This window comes from Phyllostomus hastatus, unplaced genomic scaffold (genome assembly GCF_019186645.2).
Source record: "Phyllostomus hastatus isolate PE091 unplaced genomic scaffold, TTU_PhHast_1.1 phas_contig_1, whole genome shotgun sequence".
NCBI classification, from domain to species: Eukaryota; Metazoa; Chordata; class Mammalia; order Chiroptera; family Phyllostomidae; genus Phyllostomus; species Phyllostomus hastatus.
The window spans coordinates 19041472-19061303 of NW_025333498.1; the positions used below are offsets into that span (position 1 = coordinate 19041472).

Here is a 19832-nt window from a genome sequence, read left to right on the forward strand (position 1 = left end):
GTTTTCAGGATTTAATTTCAGAATGAATGTGCATACCTCCCTTTCCACATTGATTAAAAACTCATTTAAAAACTATGATAGGTATTTAAACCCAAGCTTCATAAAAATGATTAAACTTGATAAAATTTCAAGGCACATAAAAAATAAATGACCTGCTATTCTTATGAAATGCAAAACAATATTTTTATTATAAAGATGATCTTAAACAATTACCTATATATACACCAAATATTTGGCAAAAATGCTTAACATCAGTAACATCAGATTAGAGAATGTTCCTGAAACAAATATATTTCTCTTATTAAAAACTAATATAATAGCTACCAAAGGACTATTAACATGACCAAAATATTACAATTCTAAAGATTTTCTAAGCTAGTCCCAATTACATGATAAGCTATAATATGTTAAAAAAGATTACAACAGAGCAGGAAGACTGAAAAATGGGACTGCCATGTCACATCAATGTATTGATGAATATTCATTGCAATATGCTAAGTGGTTAACTCCATGCTTTCTCTGACAGGGAATCTAAGGTTATAAACTGAGCAGTAAAGAATGCATAAAAGTAGCAGTTACTTTTAAAATGACAAATCTCTTGTCAATGAATGCTAAGACTAGGTTTAATGAACCAATGAATTTTTACTCTGAGTTAACATCAAAATTGTGATGTATTTTGGTGAGATGGAAAGAAAAGCTGTTCTGTAAATTAAACTGCACCTAGAAATAACACCAAAGAATGAAATTCCAGTTGTCAGAATAATCTGTTACAATGCAGTAGGTTAATCAAAGTTAAATCACCTGTGAAATGGGTGGCTTTTGTTAAACTGAAGGGAGTCTTAAGAGCAAGTTTTCTCATCTGTATGTCATATTACATTTAAGAGACATCTAAGATAAGAGTAATCTACAAAGTACACTTTGAATTATTTTAAAATATTACAACTCATTTAACAGGTAATATGCAGAAGCCTGGAAAATCCTCACTAACCACTGATAATTTTTAATCTATCACTTATCACAATTTTCAACATGAAGTGAAAAACAAATCCTATCATTAGTCCATTAATGTTGTTTAAAAAATACATTTGTTGTTTATAAATAGTTTCATTATTCTGGTGTACCCTAGTTGAAGTTTAATCCAATGAAGAATACCTAATTTAAAGAGTAGTCCAATGATTCAATATGGTACAAAGAAAGTTGCCACTGAGTTTTAAAAATCAGAAATTTGTTGCATATAAAAATATACTTTAATTTACAAAAATTCAACATGAGTAACTTTATAAACATATTTCAGAACATGAGCATATTAATGGGAAATGCTGCAATCATTAATTTATAAATATAGGTCAGATATGAATGATTTTGTTAATATTTTCAAAATAATCCTTTCTTAGATCAACATCATTTGAATCACTTCACTTCAATCCATTTGTCCATAATTTCATCTTCTTATACCCTACTCTTTAAAATCATTATTAAGGGACTTTATACTGGGCCCTGACCAGTGTGGATCAGTTGGCTGGGCATCATCCCATGAAGCAAAAGGTCATCAGTTCAATTCTGGGTCAGACCACATCCCTGGGTTGCGGGTTCCATCCTGGAGAGGCAACCCATCGATATTTTTCTCTCACATTGGTGTTTTTCTCCTGTTCCTTCTCCCCCCCTTCCCCTCTCTCTAAAAATAAATAAATAAAAGCTTAAAAAAGAGAAAATTTATATTGGGACAAAGTTTCATGAATGTATCAAGGGAATCCATTCCTTTCATTTTTTTAAACATCTAGAGTAAGATGCAAGGTCACTTGAATTTCCTTAATAATTTAGATCTTCAACAAAGAAAAGTATATAGCAGACTTTTTAGTCAGAAGATATTTTGAATACAGAGCTAATGCTAATTTGGGGAACATTTAAGAAAGGAGTAACACTCTATACTATTAACTGTAACACAGAATTTGTCTCTGTACATGGTCTTTTCATACAAAATTCAGATTTTATTTAGGCAGTACTGGCATAATTTACACAGAACCTGTGATCTATGCTCTCATAAATATTACATTTCTCTGAGGCCACAATTTCAGGTATGCTGATTAAACTCTTTCATTCAAGATTAAGAACAAATGCTTAAGTTTGTAATTATATTTATATTCTCACAGATTCTCTGAGGATTAAAACTAACTTTTCTATGTTATTATATTCCAGAATTTTTTAAAAACACATTTTAGACAAGGTTAGTATTAACCACAGGCCCACAAATTTAGTTTACTTAGTAAGTGTTAATTCTAGATGTTAAGATCATGCAATAAAAAATTAAAAGCTATTTACATATAATAGTTTCCTATACAATATAAATGTTAATTAACATGTACCTGAATAAAGACATCTGGCTACTAAACCAATACCAAAAGTAATGGCAAAATTCGCTCAGATAATAAAAAGGAATGGTATGAAAAAAATAACACTTTACTAGAAATTAAAAGGCAGGTAGCCCTGATATTCTCGCCACATTGTGACCACAGGCCCATCAACCAACTTCCCCAGGCCTCAGTTGTAAACAAGATGATTAGTAGATAACCTTTAGGATTTTTTCTCTTAAAAAAAGTTTCTAAAAATAGCAACAAAAATCCACACTGAGAGGTGAATAATAAAAATGCCATTTTTCAAAAAAGTTAAAAACTGTTAAAAGGTAAGGGGAAAAAGTAACTTTTCCAGGAGTATAACTGTGGGGACCGTCCTCCTGCCATGAGAAGCTTTCTACCTGCAGAGAATGAAATTGACTGAGTTCCCATGTTCCTAGTCAATTTCATTCACAGTAGGCACTTTAAGACAGCAAAGAACCTCAGTTTCGAAACAGTACCACCAACTTACACAGTAAACTTGAAAGCAAGAAGATGGATAGAATGGAGAAAAAGAAAAAACAAGGCAGGATAAAAACTACTGCCTTTTAAAAGAATAGGTTCATGCCATTTAAGAAAATGAGAGAAAGATAAGAGTTAAATCTAAGACCAATTTTTATCTTCAATTTGGTAACTCACATTACTTCTGCACTGATTATACTGCCTATCCAAGTTTAATTTACTGTCTGTTACACTCAAATTGTGATTTCTGCAATTTTGTCTCATGGTGAGTTTTGGAATTTGTTACATAATTCTTCAATGGAAACCAGCCAGGCTAAGTTTGAGAATCACTGTATTAAAGCAATGGATAAGTACAAGTGTTTTCATTATACAAACTTAATTTCAGGGCTTTTTTTCCCCCTCTTTCTAAAAACTTCCACAAATTGGGAAAAGGAACTTAATGTAAGAGCCCTAGACATGAAAATAATTATAATGATATAGAAAGAAAATTATCTAATTTTTATAAATAGTTCCAAAGGCTAAGGATGGCTGCATGGTATAGGGATGTATTTCTTCCTCTCCTTCAATTACATACCTCAGCCTGAAACTAAAAACAACAAAGAAAGGATAATTCAGTACCTTCATATTTATCATATACTCAATAAACCTATAGAATCAATGAATACTTATTAGGTTGCAAATAAATAAATATGAACCTTTGTAAAATTAATAACTAAGTCTAGTCCTCAGACAAATTTTAAAGGTACGTCTGCCTCAATGGTGCTGATTAAAAACTAGGCTCAGTTCACCCATCTTGTCACTTTCCCCTTCTATCAGTGAGAATAAGAAAAATTCTATTTAATACCATGAAAGAGCAAAGCTGTTAACTCATTATTCTTGGATAATCACTATAAAACAACATTATCCTGATGCATATACCAATAAATAAGTGAACTATAATGAAGTATTTATCAAACTACAGATCTAAACCAATAAATTAAGTACATAATGGCCAACATTTAAAAAAGTGAAATATAGCAAGGACAGGGAAGGTGCTATTTCAAAAAATCTTTGTTTCAGTTAGTCATCTGTATCTATGTTTGTATTGCACTGTCATATTAATTGAATTTCTTACCACAGGTTATCATAAAAGCAGGAAAGTGCTGCTACAGTGGCAGCATGAGAGAGAAAGCACATCTTGGAATCAGTCAGACTTGATTTAGAATCTTAGCTATTAGCTTTGTGACCCTTGATAAATTCTTTCTTTCAGCTTCAGCTTCTTCATGTACACAAACAGTACCAATACTTAACTAAGGGTTTTGGTGAGAGAATCAGAAGTAATGTAAAGTGCTTCACACTATCCCTGACATGTAGTAGACACTCTTTGCTGTTAAAACTTTCAGTAATCAATTTGAAGATGAAGTTTGATGAACTGTTACAAATGAATAGATAAAAAAATATATTTGAAAGATGCTAATAAGTTCAATTTTGTTCAAAGCATTCAGAGGGGATACATAGAACACAAAATAACAGCACACATTTGCATCTGCCCAGCATGTCATCATGGAATTCATGAAGGCCTTAAAGGAGAATCCGTAATGGTTTCATTTAAGGGTCTCAGAACAAGTAAGATTACAATACAAGATAGTCATTAAAACCAAGAACTAAGACTAATCATACTTTTTCACCCAACTTTATCAATAATTATATTGTAGCATTAAGACTTGAAAACAACCTATTTTCCCACTAGTTACTTCCAGAATAAACATATGAAAATAAACATCTTAAGTAAACAAAATCATTCTACTGAGGAGGTAAAAGTAATTCCTTCACCAAATATTTATTGAGTACTCACTGTAGACCAGGAATTATTTGGACCAGGCACTGCACTGAAGAAGAAACAGTCCATATTTCATGAAAAATTTGGCAAAGAAGAAGTATGATGATGCTAAAGCCTTGTCCCAAATAATTTCAAACTGAAAAGAATAGTTTATCATGTACTTTTGGGACATCAGCTTATCTAACAAATCATGACTGTTTCTAATTTTTTAATTACTTGCAAAATAAAAATGGAAAAAATTTTGAAATATGTCAATCTTAAATATGTAGGTATACATCAAATTGGTTCAAGGCAATAAGTTATATGTTTATATTTTAAAATTTATATGTATCTCAAAAATAAGCAATTAAAAAGGAAAATTTCAAGGATATAAAACCATGTTTATTTCTAAAAATATATATCATAGAAAACTGACTGAAAACAAAATATGAACAATGGCTATTACACAGTGGTATCATAGACATTTCTTCTTTATATCCTTTCTGTATTTTCTAAATTCTCTATTATATACTACTATTATAATTAGAAAAAATTATTCTTAAAAATTAAAGTCTTCACGTAAATTGAATATAATTATAGGTATATTATAATAGGCATTATCCAAAATAGCTTCAGAAATTTTACATTTCAAACAATCCAAAATGTATTTCATAAGCATAATGGTATAATACAAAATAAATTTCCAAATTATTAGATGGAGAAAAAAGCCTAATTTACTTTTAAAATGAGTCATTGTGCCTCATTCTTACAATTTTGGTAAACTTTCTGAGTTAACACATGTCATAATGTAGCTCCAAAAGACAGACATTGTAATACTTGAATTAATATACTAGCTAATAAAATAATACTTTCTGGAAATTATGGAATCCTGCAGTACTAATATTCTCCATACTGATAGTTCAACACTATCTTTTCTATTTTCTTTTTTTTAATTGCTTATATTTCAAACAAGTTTACCATAATTAATTTTTTTTCTAAGATGAGGATTTTGCACCTGTGAAAGCTATCTTACCAACCAAAGGAGCAGCGGAAATGAAAAAAATGTATCCATAGAAATGAACACTTACATGGTCAAGTAAAAAGATACTTAGATAAAAATGTTACCCTGATTTCCTCAAATTTTTCAAAGTATGTATGTATGGTAATGTCAACTCCATTGGCTACTAGAAAAAATTTAAGGTATTTAATTTCATTTCTCTCAGTGGGCAGAAAAAGGAGAATTGTTAAAAGTGCATGTGATGATCTGTTACTAAGTCAAAAAACTTGTAAAGTAGTTACACAAAAACATTTGACAGTTTTTATGTTTGATGTTCTATAATTAAATACGAATAACTTTTCCCAGCTAAGGAGAAAAAATGTTCTTTAGGCACAGACTGCTAAAAGAATAATTTATTAGGGCCCACAATTTCAAAGTATCAAAGCTCATAGTATAAAACTCATAACTCATTTGGTGGTAAACCCTGTCATAACCAGAGGTAAAGCTGTTTATAATATTATTTATCTTACTTTGAATATTTTTATCTTTTGCTACCCAAATATTAATGCCCATGATGTGTTTATATTCAATATATGGTACATACACTTTACCACTTTTCTGAAATCTGAAAAAGTCTGATTTCAAATACATATATGACCCCGGGGATTTAGACAAGAAACTATGCATTTGTAGTAGGGATCTTACGTAAACCTCCTATATGTATGACATAAATTTAGCCTCACTGGGAAAAACAAGGACTATCATATCTATTAAATTTATGCTTGAATCATAAGCTATCTGATGAGATTTAAAAAATTAGTCCCCGATGTAAAAATGGTAACTCCTTCTGCTTTAAAAATTAAAGTAGTCCACATTCAATATTATGTGTGTGTATATTTCCCTCTATTACACAGAGATTTAAGGCTGCTATATAATCAACATAGTAGAGCCCTTTGATCATAAAAGAAGAAATTTAAGAATTAGATCAAAATTTGTTAATTAATATGGATAATAATTACAGCATTACAACATATTAGAATATAGTATGCTCTACAGAAAATATTTATATGATTTCATTCACTGTGGGATACACGCTTTTGCAGGGAAGAATTATGCTCAATGACAGAAATAGAACATTCCTAAGCAAATCTGCTTCTAAAACTGTACATATTAATGACAAAATGAAGACTGACTTAAATTTATGTCAATAAAACTAAACCACACATACAGCTTATACTTTATTAACTTTTAAAAGAAAAAGTTTTAAAACTCTGAAAGACAAATACCTAAGTACAGAAACCCAACAAGGGTGTCCAACCAACCAGGGGCCCAGGCTGGCTATGAACGCAGCCCAACACAAAATCGTACATTTACTTAAAACCTTAATTTGCTCATCAGTTTTCGCCAGTGTTTGTATATTTTATGTGTGGCCCAAGACAACTCTTCTTCATCCAGTGTGGCCCAGAGATGCCAAAAGGTTGGACACCCCTGCAAGCATTAGTTTTATGGCATTTTACCCTAAGAAAATATGCCAAAAATTAAAAAAAAAAAAAAGCGTAAGAAAAAAAGAGAAAGAATCCACTTATTAAAAAATGGAGGGGAGGAATTAATGACAATCATATTAAGGACAGATATTCACCTTCTTTGGGTTGAGCCATAACTGGAGTCTGAGTTTCCTTAGTATATGTCACGATTTCTCGAGGAGGAAAATCAACTTGTGTAATTTTAGCCATTCCAAGTTTAATAGGTCCTCGTCTAAATAAAGTGAACACAAATGTTTTAAAATACAACAAATGACACATTTGACTGCACATCAAACCATGTTATTTTGGGAAAGAATTAAACATTGTGTATCCAACATTGTAATTTAAATCCCTGTTTTACTCAAGAAATTTTAGATGAACAAGCAATTGGCTTTATCTTAACAAAAGAATTAGAATGTAGTAAAAACAAAAGATATTTCTGAATTATTCAAGGTATTTATTTTTCTCCTTAAAAAGGCAAATAATTAGTTTCTTAGAGCAAATGTCTGGGTAATGATAGAGTAAGAGGACAGGAATTTCAGAGTAGTCTGCTGAATATGGTTAGCTATAAGAACGTTTTTTAGCAGGGATGCTATTCTGGACTGTTTTGAAAGTCAGAGAATATGGATCTCACTCAGACCACGTTCAGTCCCCTTCACTTTTAAGACTGAAAAATAGGTTTCTACTGAAAACCTTTTTTTTTCTACTTAGAAGAAATTGAGAACCATACAGTCAGTTTAGATTTTAAAATAAAATATTTAAACTTACATTGCGAATATCTGCATGGTATATATTGTCCTCGATTCATATACGGACAAACTACAGTGCAGGTACTTTCTATCTAAACTAAAGCAACAGATTTTTTGAATACCACAAAAAACTACTAAAACTACTAAAGTCATTTCTATTTAAAATAGAGGAAAAATATTCTTACTTGACAAACAGAAAAAAGTTGAAAAATATCTTTTATTAGGTATCTGGGGGATCTTTTCTTGGTTATTATATCAGATGTTTAAATTCTAAACTAGATAAAGTATGCATCCAAACTCCCAAAGAAGTTCTCAATTATGAAGCTGTCTTAAAAGGATCTAATAAAGACACTGCCTTAACTTCCAAATTATCAAGTAGGGTATCTGAACTATACATATATGTCATTGATAATATATAACATTTTTCTTATATAAACATCCTTTTCAAAATCCTGTATTAATAAGTATAATAAAATTAGTACATTTAAAAAATTAATTTTCTCTAAGATCCTCAATGTAGGGCATAAGAAATTATTAATGCATATTCTATTTTATGAATATCTTAGCCTTAAAGAAAAAGCATAATCAAAAAATTAAATGAGAAAATATAAGTACATTTTAATCATCTAGTGTTCTGAGAAAATTGAAATAAGAAACATTATATTCTGATTTTTAAGATGTGAACCACATGAAAAGGGAAGCACTCACATATCTGGAAAATATGATCAAGCCAACAACATTAGTACAAGTTACTAACTTGAGTACACATAGGATCTAAGAGATAAAAATCACAATATTAGAACAAAATATTCTAAGATTTGAAGGTAGAAGTAGGGAGATAATACCTCACTTATCCAACAGCCACATTTACTGAGAATAAGGAAGCAATTGGGGGTAGGGGAGCCTCAGATCAACCAATAGAGAGGCCTTCCAGCTAACGAACAAGAAGCTCCTATGCATTTATTACCTGCAATTCAAGGCTTATTTATTCTTACTTTAGACATAATTTTAAAGTTATTGGTTATATGTTTTACAAGCTGCAAATTTGCAAGAGAAAATAGCACCTCAGTCAGGCACAAGGGCAGCAGCAAACATTTACATTTTGCACTGGGGACTAGAATAAATAATTGAGTTGAAAAACAGAACTAATAAATTAATAAATCAACAGCACTCTAGGGCCACAGTATAGAGACCAACAGCTCTATTCCTCTCAAAACATTAGAAATCATCAGTGAATTTTAATACAGGAAAATAAATTAATATTCATTGCGAGTAATCCAGAAAATGTTTAATTACATGTAGAATATATATTAAAAGTCTGGAAAGTTTGTAATACATCTTTTAAAAACTTACATCAAAAATATAGAAATAAAAAAGGGATCTGGACACTTAAACAGGCAGATTTAGGGCTCCTAGAAAATCAGACACATAGAATATTTCTTTCACTAAATGATAGAGGATAAATGAGGTGTCACAGTAAAATATAACTTTTGTTAATATAAACTGCATATTACAAATTTAAGCAAAATAAAATTAGGACAGTTTCACAAAGAATCAAATTAATTATTAAAAAGGAAAGGTAAAAATCTATTCAATACCCCAAATCGGAATCTGAGTGAAGCTGAAGAACTGATGGATCTGTATCCCAATGCAGCGTCCTAAATGGTTGTAGGGCAACCATGAAGCATTAGCAGAAAAGGCCATAAATTAGTCAAGCAAATGCATTCTATGAATAGCTAAAGTACTGTTCACAATTAAAAACCACATGTTCTGGTTAGTATGAAAAAAATACCAGGTATCACTCAATGCTCTAGTGCATGCAATAAGCATAATACAGTTAAAGATGCAAACATGCAACCTAGATTAGTTAAAAGACAGTATTTTCAGATTATGGGAAGCTAATATTGCACAATCATGGATAGGAACAGCCAAGCATTCAACAACACAAATAATACATTATTTTTGGATGATAATAAGCTAGACTATAAAAATAGTTTAAGGTTTCCTAATGAAAAAAACATTAGTAAAGACATCTTAGTTAACATATCATAATCTTGCCCAAAGCATTAAATGTGTGCAGGAAATTGTCATATTGGTAAAGGAAATGAGTCAACACATAAGCCTTTCGGTAAGAAAGCCAAAGACTATTCCACTGGGATATGAAATAGCTAGAGTTTCCAAAATGTGACCCTTATGTAATTTATGGGTTAAGCACTGCCTTGGGCTTACATGTCATCTGCTTTAGAAAGTAGCTAAAGATTTCTGTCCCCAGGAAGAAATAGATTTTTCCCAGAAAAAAATATTTTATGTTCAAAGGATTTACCTAAACTAAGTTTTTGGAGAATACTGATCCTAAATAAATATTCAGTAGTGCTTTAGGTTTGTCTACTGGGATATTTTCCACTTAAGTGAAATCTAGTCATTACTAGAACAAAAGGTACTTTGTCACAATGGCATTCTTATAAAATAATTATGTACAGTACTGTATGGTGTTCATAATCCTTATTAAAAAGTTAAGCACAATACATTTAGTGCTACCATTTTTGTCAAAATATTTGTTTCTCATAGAAGTGATAATGTATGACTAAAATGGCTATAATATTTAAATAAAACAAATGATTTCTGTACTTTACTTGCTTATGCAATTTATCAATAAAAACAATCAGTTGACTTGAACTAGATGAATTCTTCATTTTAGAAATATAAAGATCCTGGGATTTAAACAGTATTATGTGTATGCAAAGAAAGAGGCCACAGAGATTTACTTTGTACAAAGCAATGAACAGCAACAAACATAGGCTTTGTTAAACCAGAAGGGGTTCTATGAAATGCTGTCCTAGGAATGTTCGGTCCACAGTGCTTATATTATATGAGAGCTCAAGCTGTTATCAGTAACATAGAACTCCTTGCTGAAGATGTCATTTTAGTCTACCATCAAGTAACACTTTGCTGCAAAATACAGCCAGTACTAAACACACTGAACAATATATGCAATTACATTTATTAAAGGCACCTGCAGACATATAAAGTAAAATTCCCATAATCTAAAAGCCTGAGAAATAAACTGATCAAGAATGGAAAAAAGGAACAAAGAGGCATGAATTTCCCAATAGAATAACTACTGCCACCTAAATTTGAGATAATAGAAGTGATTGAGAAAGTGAACTAGAAACCTAATGAAATGTGAAGTTAGAGAAATATCATTTTTCATGGCCTTTTACATTTATTCATAAATTACCACCAGGCCCAATAGAAATTTTTAGCATTTAGAAATACTGATTTCAACATGTGATATCAAATACCATATTTGATAATGTCTAATATCTTTTCCTTCTCCCTAAGGGTGCTAATCTTAGACTGTCTTGGCCATCTTACACATCTTCATGCATTTTCCTGTGATATTTCTTCTTTTTTCTCTTTATTTATTGAATCATGCCTGCTCAAGTTTGTTGTTTTACTCTCAGACCCTAGCATTCTTTTTCAAAGCCATATACATATTTAAAAATGCTATTATTTTGTTACCAATAGCACCAACAATATTAATTATTGTTCTACTATGGAATCTGGAAATGATTTAGTGCAAGTCATAGTTTTCTATGTGTGTGTGTGTGTGTGTAATGAACTTAATCAACCCTCTTGAAAATTGATTTTTTTTAAAGATTTTATTTTATTTTTAGAGAGAAGGAGCGGGAGGGAGAAAGAGAGGAAGAGAAACAGCAATGTGTGGTTGTTTTTCACATATCCGGGGACCTGGCCTGCAACCTAGGCATGTGCCCTGACTGAGAATCGAACTGGTGACCCTTTGCTTCGCAGTCCAGCACTCAGTTCACTGAGCCACACCAGCCAGGGCTAATGTTTAAAATGAGCTCAAAGGAGACAATGCATACACTAAGATTAAAAAGAAAAGTCACCCCACTCAAAAAGGAATTTTTCCCTCTCCTGTTAAACTTAGAAGAAAGTAATTTTGTATTCATTTTTGTATTCATTTTTTGTTTTACAACTTATTATTAAAAATCTACACTTTAAATACAAGTTAGCATGCTTTCATCAGGACTTTTCAATACAGTGAATAACATCCTCAATTTTTAAAATGAAAGCATATTGACATTATATGAAGGTGTCAATTATGTTAAAGCATAGTTGAAGTACTCAGGTGTACAACATACTTTTTCAACACCGTATACCTTACAAAATGATCATCATGATAAATCTAGTAACCATCTGTCATTGTACAAAGTTATTATGATACTACTAATATATTCCCCAGCTGTGCATTGCATCCCCATGACTTATTTTATAACTGGAAGTTTATACCTCCTCTTCCCCTTCACTCTTTTTGCCCACTCCCACTCTCCTTCCCTATGGAGACCATCAGTTTGTTCTGTGAATCTGAGTCTGCTTTTGTTTTGTTTGTTCATTTATTTTGTTTTTCAGATTCCACATGTAAGTGAAATCATACTTGTCCATCTCTGACTTATTTCACTTAGCATAATACCATCTTATCCATCCATGTTAGCACAAATGGTAAGATCTCATTCTTTTTTAATGTATTAAAAGAATACCACATATTCTTTATCCATTTATGTATTGATGAACACATAAGACTGTTTCCATATCTTGGCTGTCATGAATAATGCTGCAATGGTAATAGGGGTGTATATTCAAATTAATGTTTTCTTTTCCTTCAGATAGATACCTAGGAATGAAGTTGCTGGATCATATGGCAGTTCTATTTTTAGTTTTTTGAGGAACCTATATGCTGTATCCATAGTGGCCACGCCAACTTGCAATCCCACCAGCAGTGCAAAAGGGTTCTCTTTTCTACACATCCTCACCAATACTTACTATTTATTGTCCTTTTGTGAGGTGACATCACATTGTGGTTTTGATTGCATTTCTATGATGAGTAGTGATGTTGAGCATCTTTTTCATGTGCCAGTTGGCCATCAGTATGTCTTCTTTAGAAGACATGTCCATTTAAGTCTTCTGTCCATTTTTTAACAGGATTGTTTGTTTTTTGATGTTGAGTTTGAGTTCTTTATATATTTTGGATACTAAATCCTTATTAGATATATCGTTTATACATATTTTCCCCCATAAATCAATGATGTAATCACTAGAACATAAGTTTCATGAAGGCAAGGGCCATGAACACTTTATTTTCTGTGGTAATCTATAGTAGTTAACATTAAATTGGTGACTCAGTACATATGTATTCTACAGGGTAGGGCAAAAGTAGATTTACAGTTGTTCTTATGGAAAGTAATATAGTAATTAATAAATGATAATACAAGAATAAACCCTTGCCATACTCACAACTGTAAACCTACTTTTGCCCTGCTTTGTATACACAAATAAATATTTTTCTTAATAGTATTTATTCTCTGTACCAATTTACAATATTCCAATAGGTCTCTAATAATCTCTAGGTTTTCCAATGAAACTCAGAGGGACATGTTTTAATTCATATTAATTTTAATAACTAATAGATGATAGTGTTTTTTAAAGCAAACTTGCTAACACTACATTAAAATACTCTTTCTATTCCTATTCAAAATTTAAAAAACTGAGTTTGGAATGAACACAGCATTTTATATACTTAAAAACAATGTATAATATCAGATAAAGAACTTTAAGCAGAGGGAAGGAGCATAAGGGGGATAAATGATAGTGGAAAAATACAATAAAAATAAATAAATACATAAAAAGAAACTTTATAATTAATTTTTAATTTTGGGAAATATTTTTACTATGGTAATGTTGCAGAAGGGAAAAAACCCCACACTTGAAAATACCACTTGCTTATTAGCAAAGGAATAGTAACATATTTGCATAAAAACATAGAAGTATAAATATTAAAAATTAATTTAGCCTTAAAGATAAATTTAGACTAATCTATAATAATGCTATTTTATAAGGTAATATTATTTCTTAAAAAAAAACTTTGATTTGTCTCAAATGATAGAGTTCTGTCATTTACCTCCAATGACAGTCTTGCCTAGATTCACAATTTTGGTTCTATATACAGAATACTTTTGGAAAGCACATCTCAAATTCAAACTGAACCTTTTGTGCTTTCTAATTATTAATGATGACCTGATTATTCAGGAATAATGAGTACTAAATTTATGGATTGTCTCGCTTCCTTGCTCTTCTTTCTTTTTGCCCTGTTTTTCCATTACTTCTTTAAAACTTCACTGAGAGGGGCTTAGGCACATATAAGCTAAAACTTCAATTTTTTTCTTATGAAAACATGTGTTGAGATTTTCTTGAGAAGGAAATTGAACTTCCTGGTCAAAATAAGGATTCTAAATAAAAGATTTTGACTAGCTATGTTTAATCTCATTTTAGCTGTCATAAGAAGTCAAAAAGTATGATGATGTTAAAGACTTGATATTACTGTGTGTGTGTGTATGATGGAGAGATAAGTAATACTTTTCCCAATATGGTTTTTGGAAAGAAAGTGAAATTTTACTGAACCTTGAAAAGCAAAATCCAAAAAGTATGCAAAATCCTAAAACAAGCATGAAGTACAGTCTCACAAGGAAGATACAAATTTATGAAAACTTGGCAGTAAACACCCTTTTCTTTTTTAATTGAGATATAATTGTAAAGCAGTATGGAGATACCTCAAAAAATTAAAAGTGGATCTGCCTTTTAACCCAGTGATCCTATTTCTGGGAATATATCTGAAGGAACCCATAACACTAATTCAAAAGAGCACAAGCACCCCTGTGTTCACTGCAATGTTATTTACAATCTCCAAGACAGGGAAGCAGCCCAAGTCTCCATCAGTAGATGAGTGGATAAAACAACTATGGGACATTTACACAATGGAATACTACTTGGCCATAAAAAAGAAGAAAATTTTACCCTTTGTGATAGTATGGATGGACCTGGGGAACATTATGTTAAGTGAAATAAGCCAGTCAGAGAAAGACAAATGCCATAGGATTTTACTCTTATGTGGAATCTAATGAACAAGCTGAAATAACAAGCAAAATAGGAACAGACTCACAGATAGAGAGCAGGCTGACATCTAAGGGGGGAGAGGGAGGTTAAGTGGTGGAGGGATCAAGTAAAAAGGAAAAATGACTCGTGGACATGGGCAACAGTGAGGTGATTGCAACAGGAGGGGGAAATAAGAGCAGTAAATGGCAATAGAAAAAAAAATGTAAGAATATAGTAATATGAAAAAAAGACATATAACTAACACATAACATTATATTAGTCTCAGGTATATAACATAATCATTCCATATTTGTATATATTGTAAAGTGATCCCCACAATGCATCTAGTTAACATCATCACCATACAGTTATAAATTCCTTCCTTCCTTCCTTCCTTCCTTCCTTCCTTCCTTCCTTCCTTCCTTCCTTCCTTCCTTGTGATGAGAACTTTTTAAAGATCTATTCTCTTCTCAACTTTCAAACACAGTATTGTTAACTATAGTCACCAGGCTGTATATTACATCCTTACAAGTTATTTATTTTATAATCGGAAGTTTGTACCTTTTAATGGCCCCCCTATATCACCCATTTTGCCCACTTCTTGCCCCCGCTCTGGTAACCACCCACTGGTTCTGTGAGTTATTTATTTATTTTTTTAAGATTCCACATATAAGTGAGATTATATGGTAATTTGTCTTTCTCTTATTTTACTTAGCATGATACCCTCCAGGCAGTGAAAAACTTAATGTTTCCTTAGCAGTTATTCTTTATTCTTGATATTTTATGCATTCTTATTTTCTACCCTAATTAGAACTAGTGAATTAATAAAATAGAATTAGGCTGTTTTAACTGTATTGTTGAGATTTTAAATTACTGAATGGGGAATTAAACAGAACAGAGAGATTTTATACTATTTATACCCAAAACAGTCACATATTAATCAATATAAAGTTTGCTTAAACAGAAAACATTTAAATAAACACATATATTTTAATATAAAATAAATTAGCATAAAATCAGTTAACTATTCAGTACGAAATTAATCAACTATGACTGTTAAAATATTGTTAAAAAAAAATCCCCCAATTTACAACAAATAATTTCTGTGCCATTTAGATTTTGAAATATTAAGACTAACTCAACATAACTATTTAAAGTCCCTAGAAAGCACAGGCAGTATCTGGGCACTAAATGCATTCTATCATTAAAACATTAAAAGAAAATTACTATACCTAGATCCCACTGCGCCATCTCCAGAGTCTTGGCTTCCAGCTTCACTTGGTGTGCTCACAGATTTGGAGGATGGAGACATAGGAGGAGGGACTAAATAGTGAAATAGACAGGTATCCTCTGTTACTACACGGAGAGGTTGCTCAGCTTATGATGTTTCAAAGTAATTTAACATGAAGTAATTAACAAAAAAGAAAAACAATGGCAAAACACAAAACAAATATACATGAATGAAAATGAACAGTAGAAAGAAAAGGAAAAAGACCAAGTTAACAATGCATGCTGACAATTCATGCAATTTCTCCGGCAAAATGCATTTGGGTTTTACATTAAAAAAAAAAGCAAGATTATAGAAGGATGCATCTTCATTTCAGCCAACACCAAATGTGGGCACTAATTTTCAAAGGAGAGCATTCCTTCTCCTCTTCCTAACTTCTCACTTTTAGGATCACCAGATTATAAATAACATTTAGAAATGTTTCAAAATCAAAACTCTAAAATATGCTTCTAAAATCATTAACTCTCTTGTTTTCTGAGACTTATTTTTAAATGTTATTTTTGTCTAACTTTTTTTTTCAAAAATGTCTTAAATGATTTAATTTTGCCCCCCATTAAAAAAAAAGGCCAATTTAGAGAAATGACTGTTGCTAAAGGAATGGCTCCTTTAAAATGTCCATTAGTTTCCAGCAATTTGGGTGAAAAATGCAAACAGGCCATAAAACAGCATGCCTTCTAGACATGATGCATAACATAAAGTGATTCATGCAACTTAAACAAGGCAAGACTTATGGTAACTTCCTTACCCCAGTATTCAGAAAAAACTGAAGTGTACAGACAAAGATACAGACACCCAAAATATTCTTAATCCCTTCTTATAGAAAAATACACATTTTTTCATAGTATATAAAACAAACAGCAAATGCTTTCCCCTAAACTGTCACTTACAACATTATATACCAACAGTTGAGCGTGCATATTTCATGCTATTACATTTGTAAAACTTTTTTTATTACCATTGCAGGGAGTATAGCAGGATCATCACTGCCATCTTCTGGTTAAAATTTACCATAATTGTCCCCGATCCCAAATATTTTTAAAATAATTTTTCAATGTACAATATTAAGTGACTAATACATTTTATGTTGAGTTGCAAGTCCTTCTTTTACTAGTCTATTGAAAAGAAGGTAAGTTCCCAGTTATATAGAAACTAAAGAAATATGTATTTAATTAAAAGTCTGTGTTTTTGGAATAGTCACTTTTACTGTACCCTTAAAATTATGTTTAAATATTTATACATGCTGCAGTAGAAACAGTGGGTTTGCTAATCTAACAAATGTACAAGTTTAATATGATGAATTACATCTTAAACACAGGCATACAACTGATCATCCTATCTTTTCAGAGGCAAATTCTATTGGTAACAAGATTAGAAGAAAAAATCATAGCTAGTATGTTTGTTTCCTGAGAGAGTGATTATTACTTAAATTCCAAAGGACTATAAAACATAATCACATGTTTCGAAGTTTGTGATTAAGTCTCTCAGAAACAGTGATAAAACCAAACTGCCTTCATATAGTTCACATGCTGATGGCACTGTGCTAGGTGCTGCATATATGTGTAACTCAAAGCAGCTAAAAATGACTTGTATCTTAAATAAAAGAACATCAATATCCCTTAACTTCTCTTATGTTACATTTACTCATCTTTTGTCCATCTTTCACTATGAGGCTTCCTTTAGGCTAAGATCCAAATGGAGAGGAATAAAGAGTAATATCTAACAGTGGTTTGCCACTATAAGCACAAATAAATGTTTATTAAATTGTAGTGAGGCAACATGTTTTGATAGTAAAGGTTCTCAAAGAAGAAATGTTATATTCCTTAAATTACATACTTCATGTTAGGAAAATAATTTTTCTAAGCAACATATTAGAAAGACTGGAGGAAAACAGTAATATTATTCTCAATTATTTGTGATAAACTATAAAATTCTTTTCCAGGTTAATATGTTTTTCCCCTTTCTAGTGACTTCAAGTATCCATGACTCCACTCAACAAGTTTAACAACTATATTGAAAAAAAATGTTACCTCAAATTCTTTATGGAAACATGTTAAACAGTAATTATACATACATAGATAAATACACTAACTTGGCCAATTCTGAAATAAAGTTTGAGAAATTAAAAATAAATTGCAAGGATAATACTACCAAATTATCAGTTTCTCAGTCAGAAGCAAAATAAATCACCATAACTTCAAATTTGTAATTAGATAAAAATCTCCATCCCAGAACTGTATTCTCTCTTGAAAAAAAAAAAAATATATATATATATACACACACATACACACACACACACAAACACACACAAGCCAGCTGATAAACAGGACTTAATAAGTTATTATCTGGCCCACCAACTTCATCTTGCAGCAATAAATAATGTATATACAGAGGGGCAAATCTAAAAAAAAGAAAGTTTTACTATTAGTGAAAAAGGAGGAGTGCTAATAGGAAAAAAGGGAATGGTAGCTTTATTTGATGGCTGCCATATTTTAACCCAATTAGTCTGGAAAAATCAAATAATACAGTAATTGCACAATAAGGCAATGCCATCCTACTCCCAGGATCCAACAAATGATCCCTAAGAACAAATGAAAGCATGCATTCAGGGAGATTAAAAGAAAAAAAAAGTTAAACAACTCATTGCCTTTCAGAAAAGACTCAATTCTAGAACTCATTTTTAAAGATGGGTTAAGAGTCCAATCAGCTTTGAAAATAACATAAGCTAATAATAATTTGCTTTTCCCACATATTTGATAAATTATTTGCTTAATCAGAGTGATTCAATCAGATCATCTCACTACACAGTTCTGTATATGAAATAGCCTAAAATAAACTTTTAAATGGTAGAAAATAAAGACTTAATATTGACATATGTGAGTATGTAAATGAATTGAAACTTCTTCCAAGTTTAGGGCAAAGACACCTATTGACTTCTTTGAGAACTGACAGAGAAATAACTAAACTGAAAACCAAATCTACACCATGGCATACACTGGTCATATAAATATTAATACTGAAAGGCTGTGATTCTAATTCTCTAGAGAAAAAAATCAAAAAGGCCCTTCCAGGGATATAAAATTAACATTGCTGCGTTTGGGCCTGTAAAGAAACAACTAGAATATTCTCAAAGCACAAAGGACCTATGAATGCACCTAGATTTAGTATTAGAATTAAATTTGAGTCAACCACTGAGAACTACACAAAAGTCTCAGAGATGAAGGATGGGGCAAAGCCCAAATTATTTTTCAGGTAAAAGAAAGGCTCTGGTAAGAAGGGACTATAGGAGACAGTTCTGCATGGCGTGGGCCCCACGGATAGGTTCTCCCATGGGGAATCAGGCTTGCATTGTACCTGGACCACTATGAGACTTGCTTTTGCTAAAACTCCCTCACCCTGAATTGAGGCAGCAAGTACTTACCACAACTTCCTAAAGTCTGTGCTAAACCTCCCCAGTATGGAGTATAACCAGTTCAACCATTTTTCCCTTTGTATTTGCAAATATCCTTCTTCTGTGATATGATTAGTGGCATCCTCTCCTTTGTTTTCTGTAAAAGGTAACCACCTAAAGCGAACCTGTGCATAGTAATTGAGGACCATCATGTAATGTGCCCAGAAAAGCAATAAAGCCTTCTCAAGGCAAGGGCAGAGGCTTTTATCCTCTTGAGAGGGAAGCC

General features: G+C 31.5%; 1 protein-coding gene across 5 annotated transcripts in view; it reads right to left on the reverse strand.

Moving 5' to 3' along the window:
* DYNC1I2 (dynein cytoplasmic 1 intermediate chain 2) overlaps nt 1–19832 on the reverse strand; it is a 53478-nt gene that overhangs the window by 22650 nt on the left and 10996 nt on the right. For 3 of the 5 annotated variants that reach the window (XM_045827711.1, XM_045827542.1, XM_045827621.1), the window contains exons 4-6: nt 16103–16193; nt 9518–9577; nt 7287–7402 (exon numbers count right to left, since the gene is read on the reverse strand). In XM_045827711.1, the coding sequence (XP_045683667.1) occupies nt 7287–7402; nt 9518–9577; nt 16103–16193 (267 nt within the window). The remainder of the gene's footprint in view (nt 1–7286; nt 7403–9517; nt 9578–16102; nt 16194–19832) is intronic. The other 2 variants (XM_045827884.1, XM_045827799.1) reach the window with 1 other exon arrangement.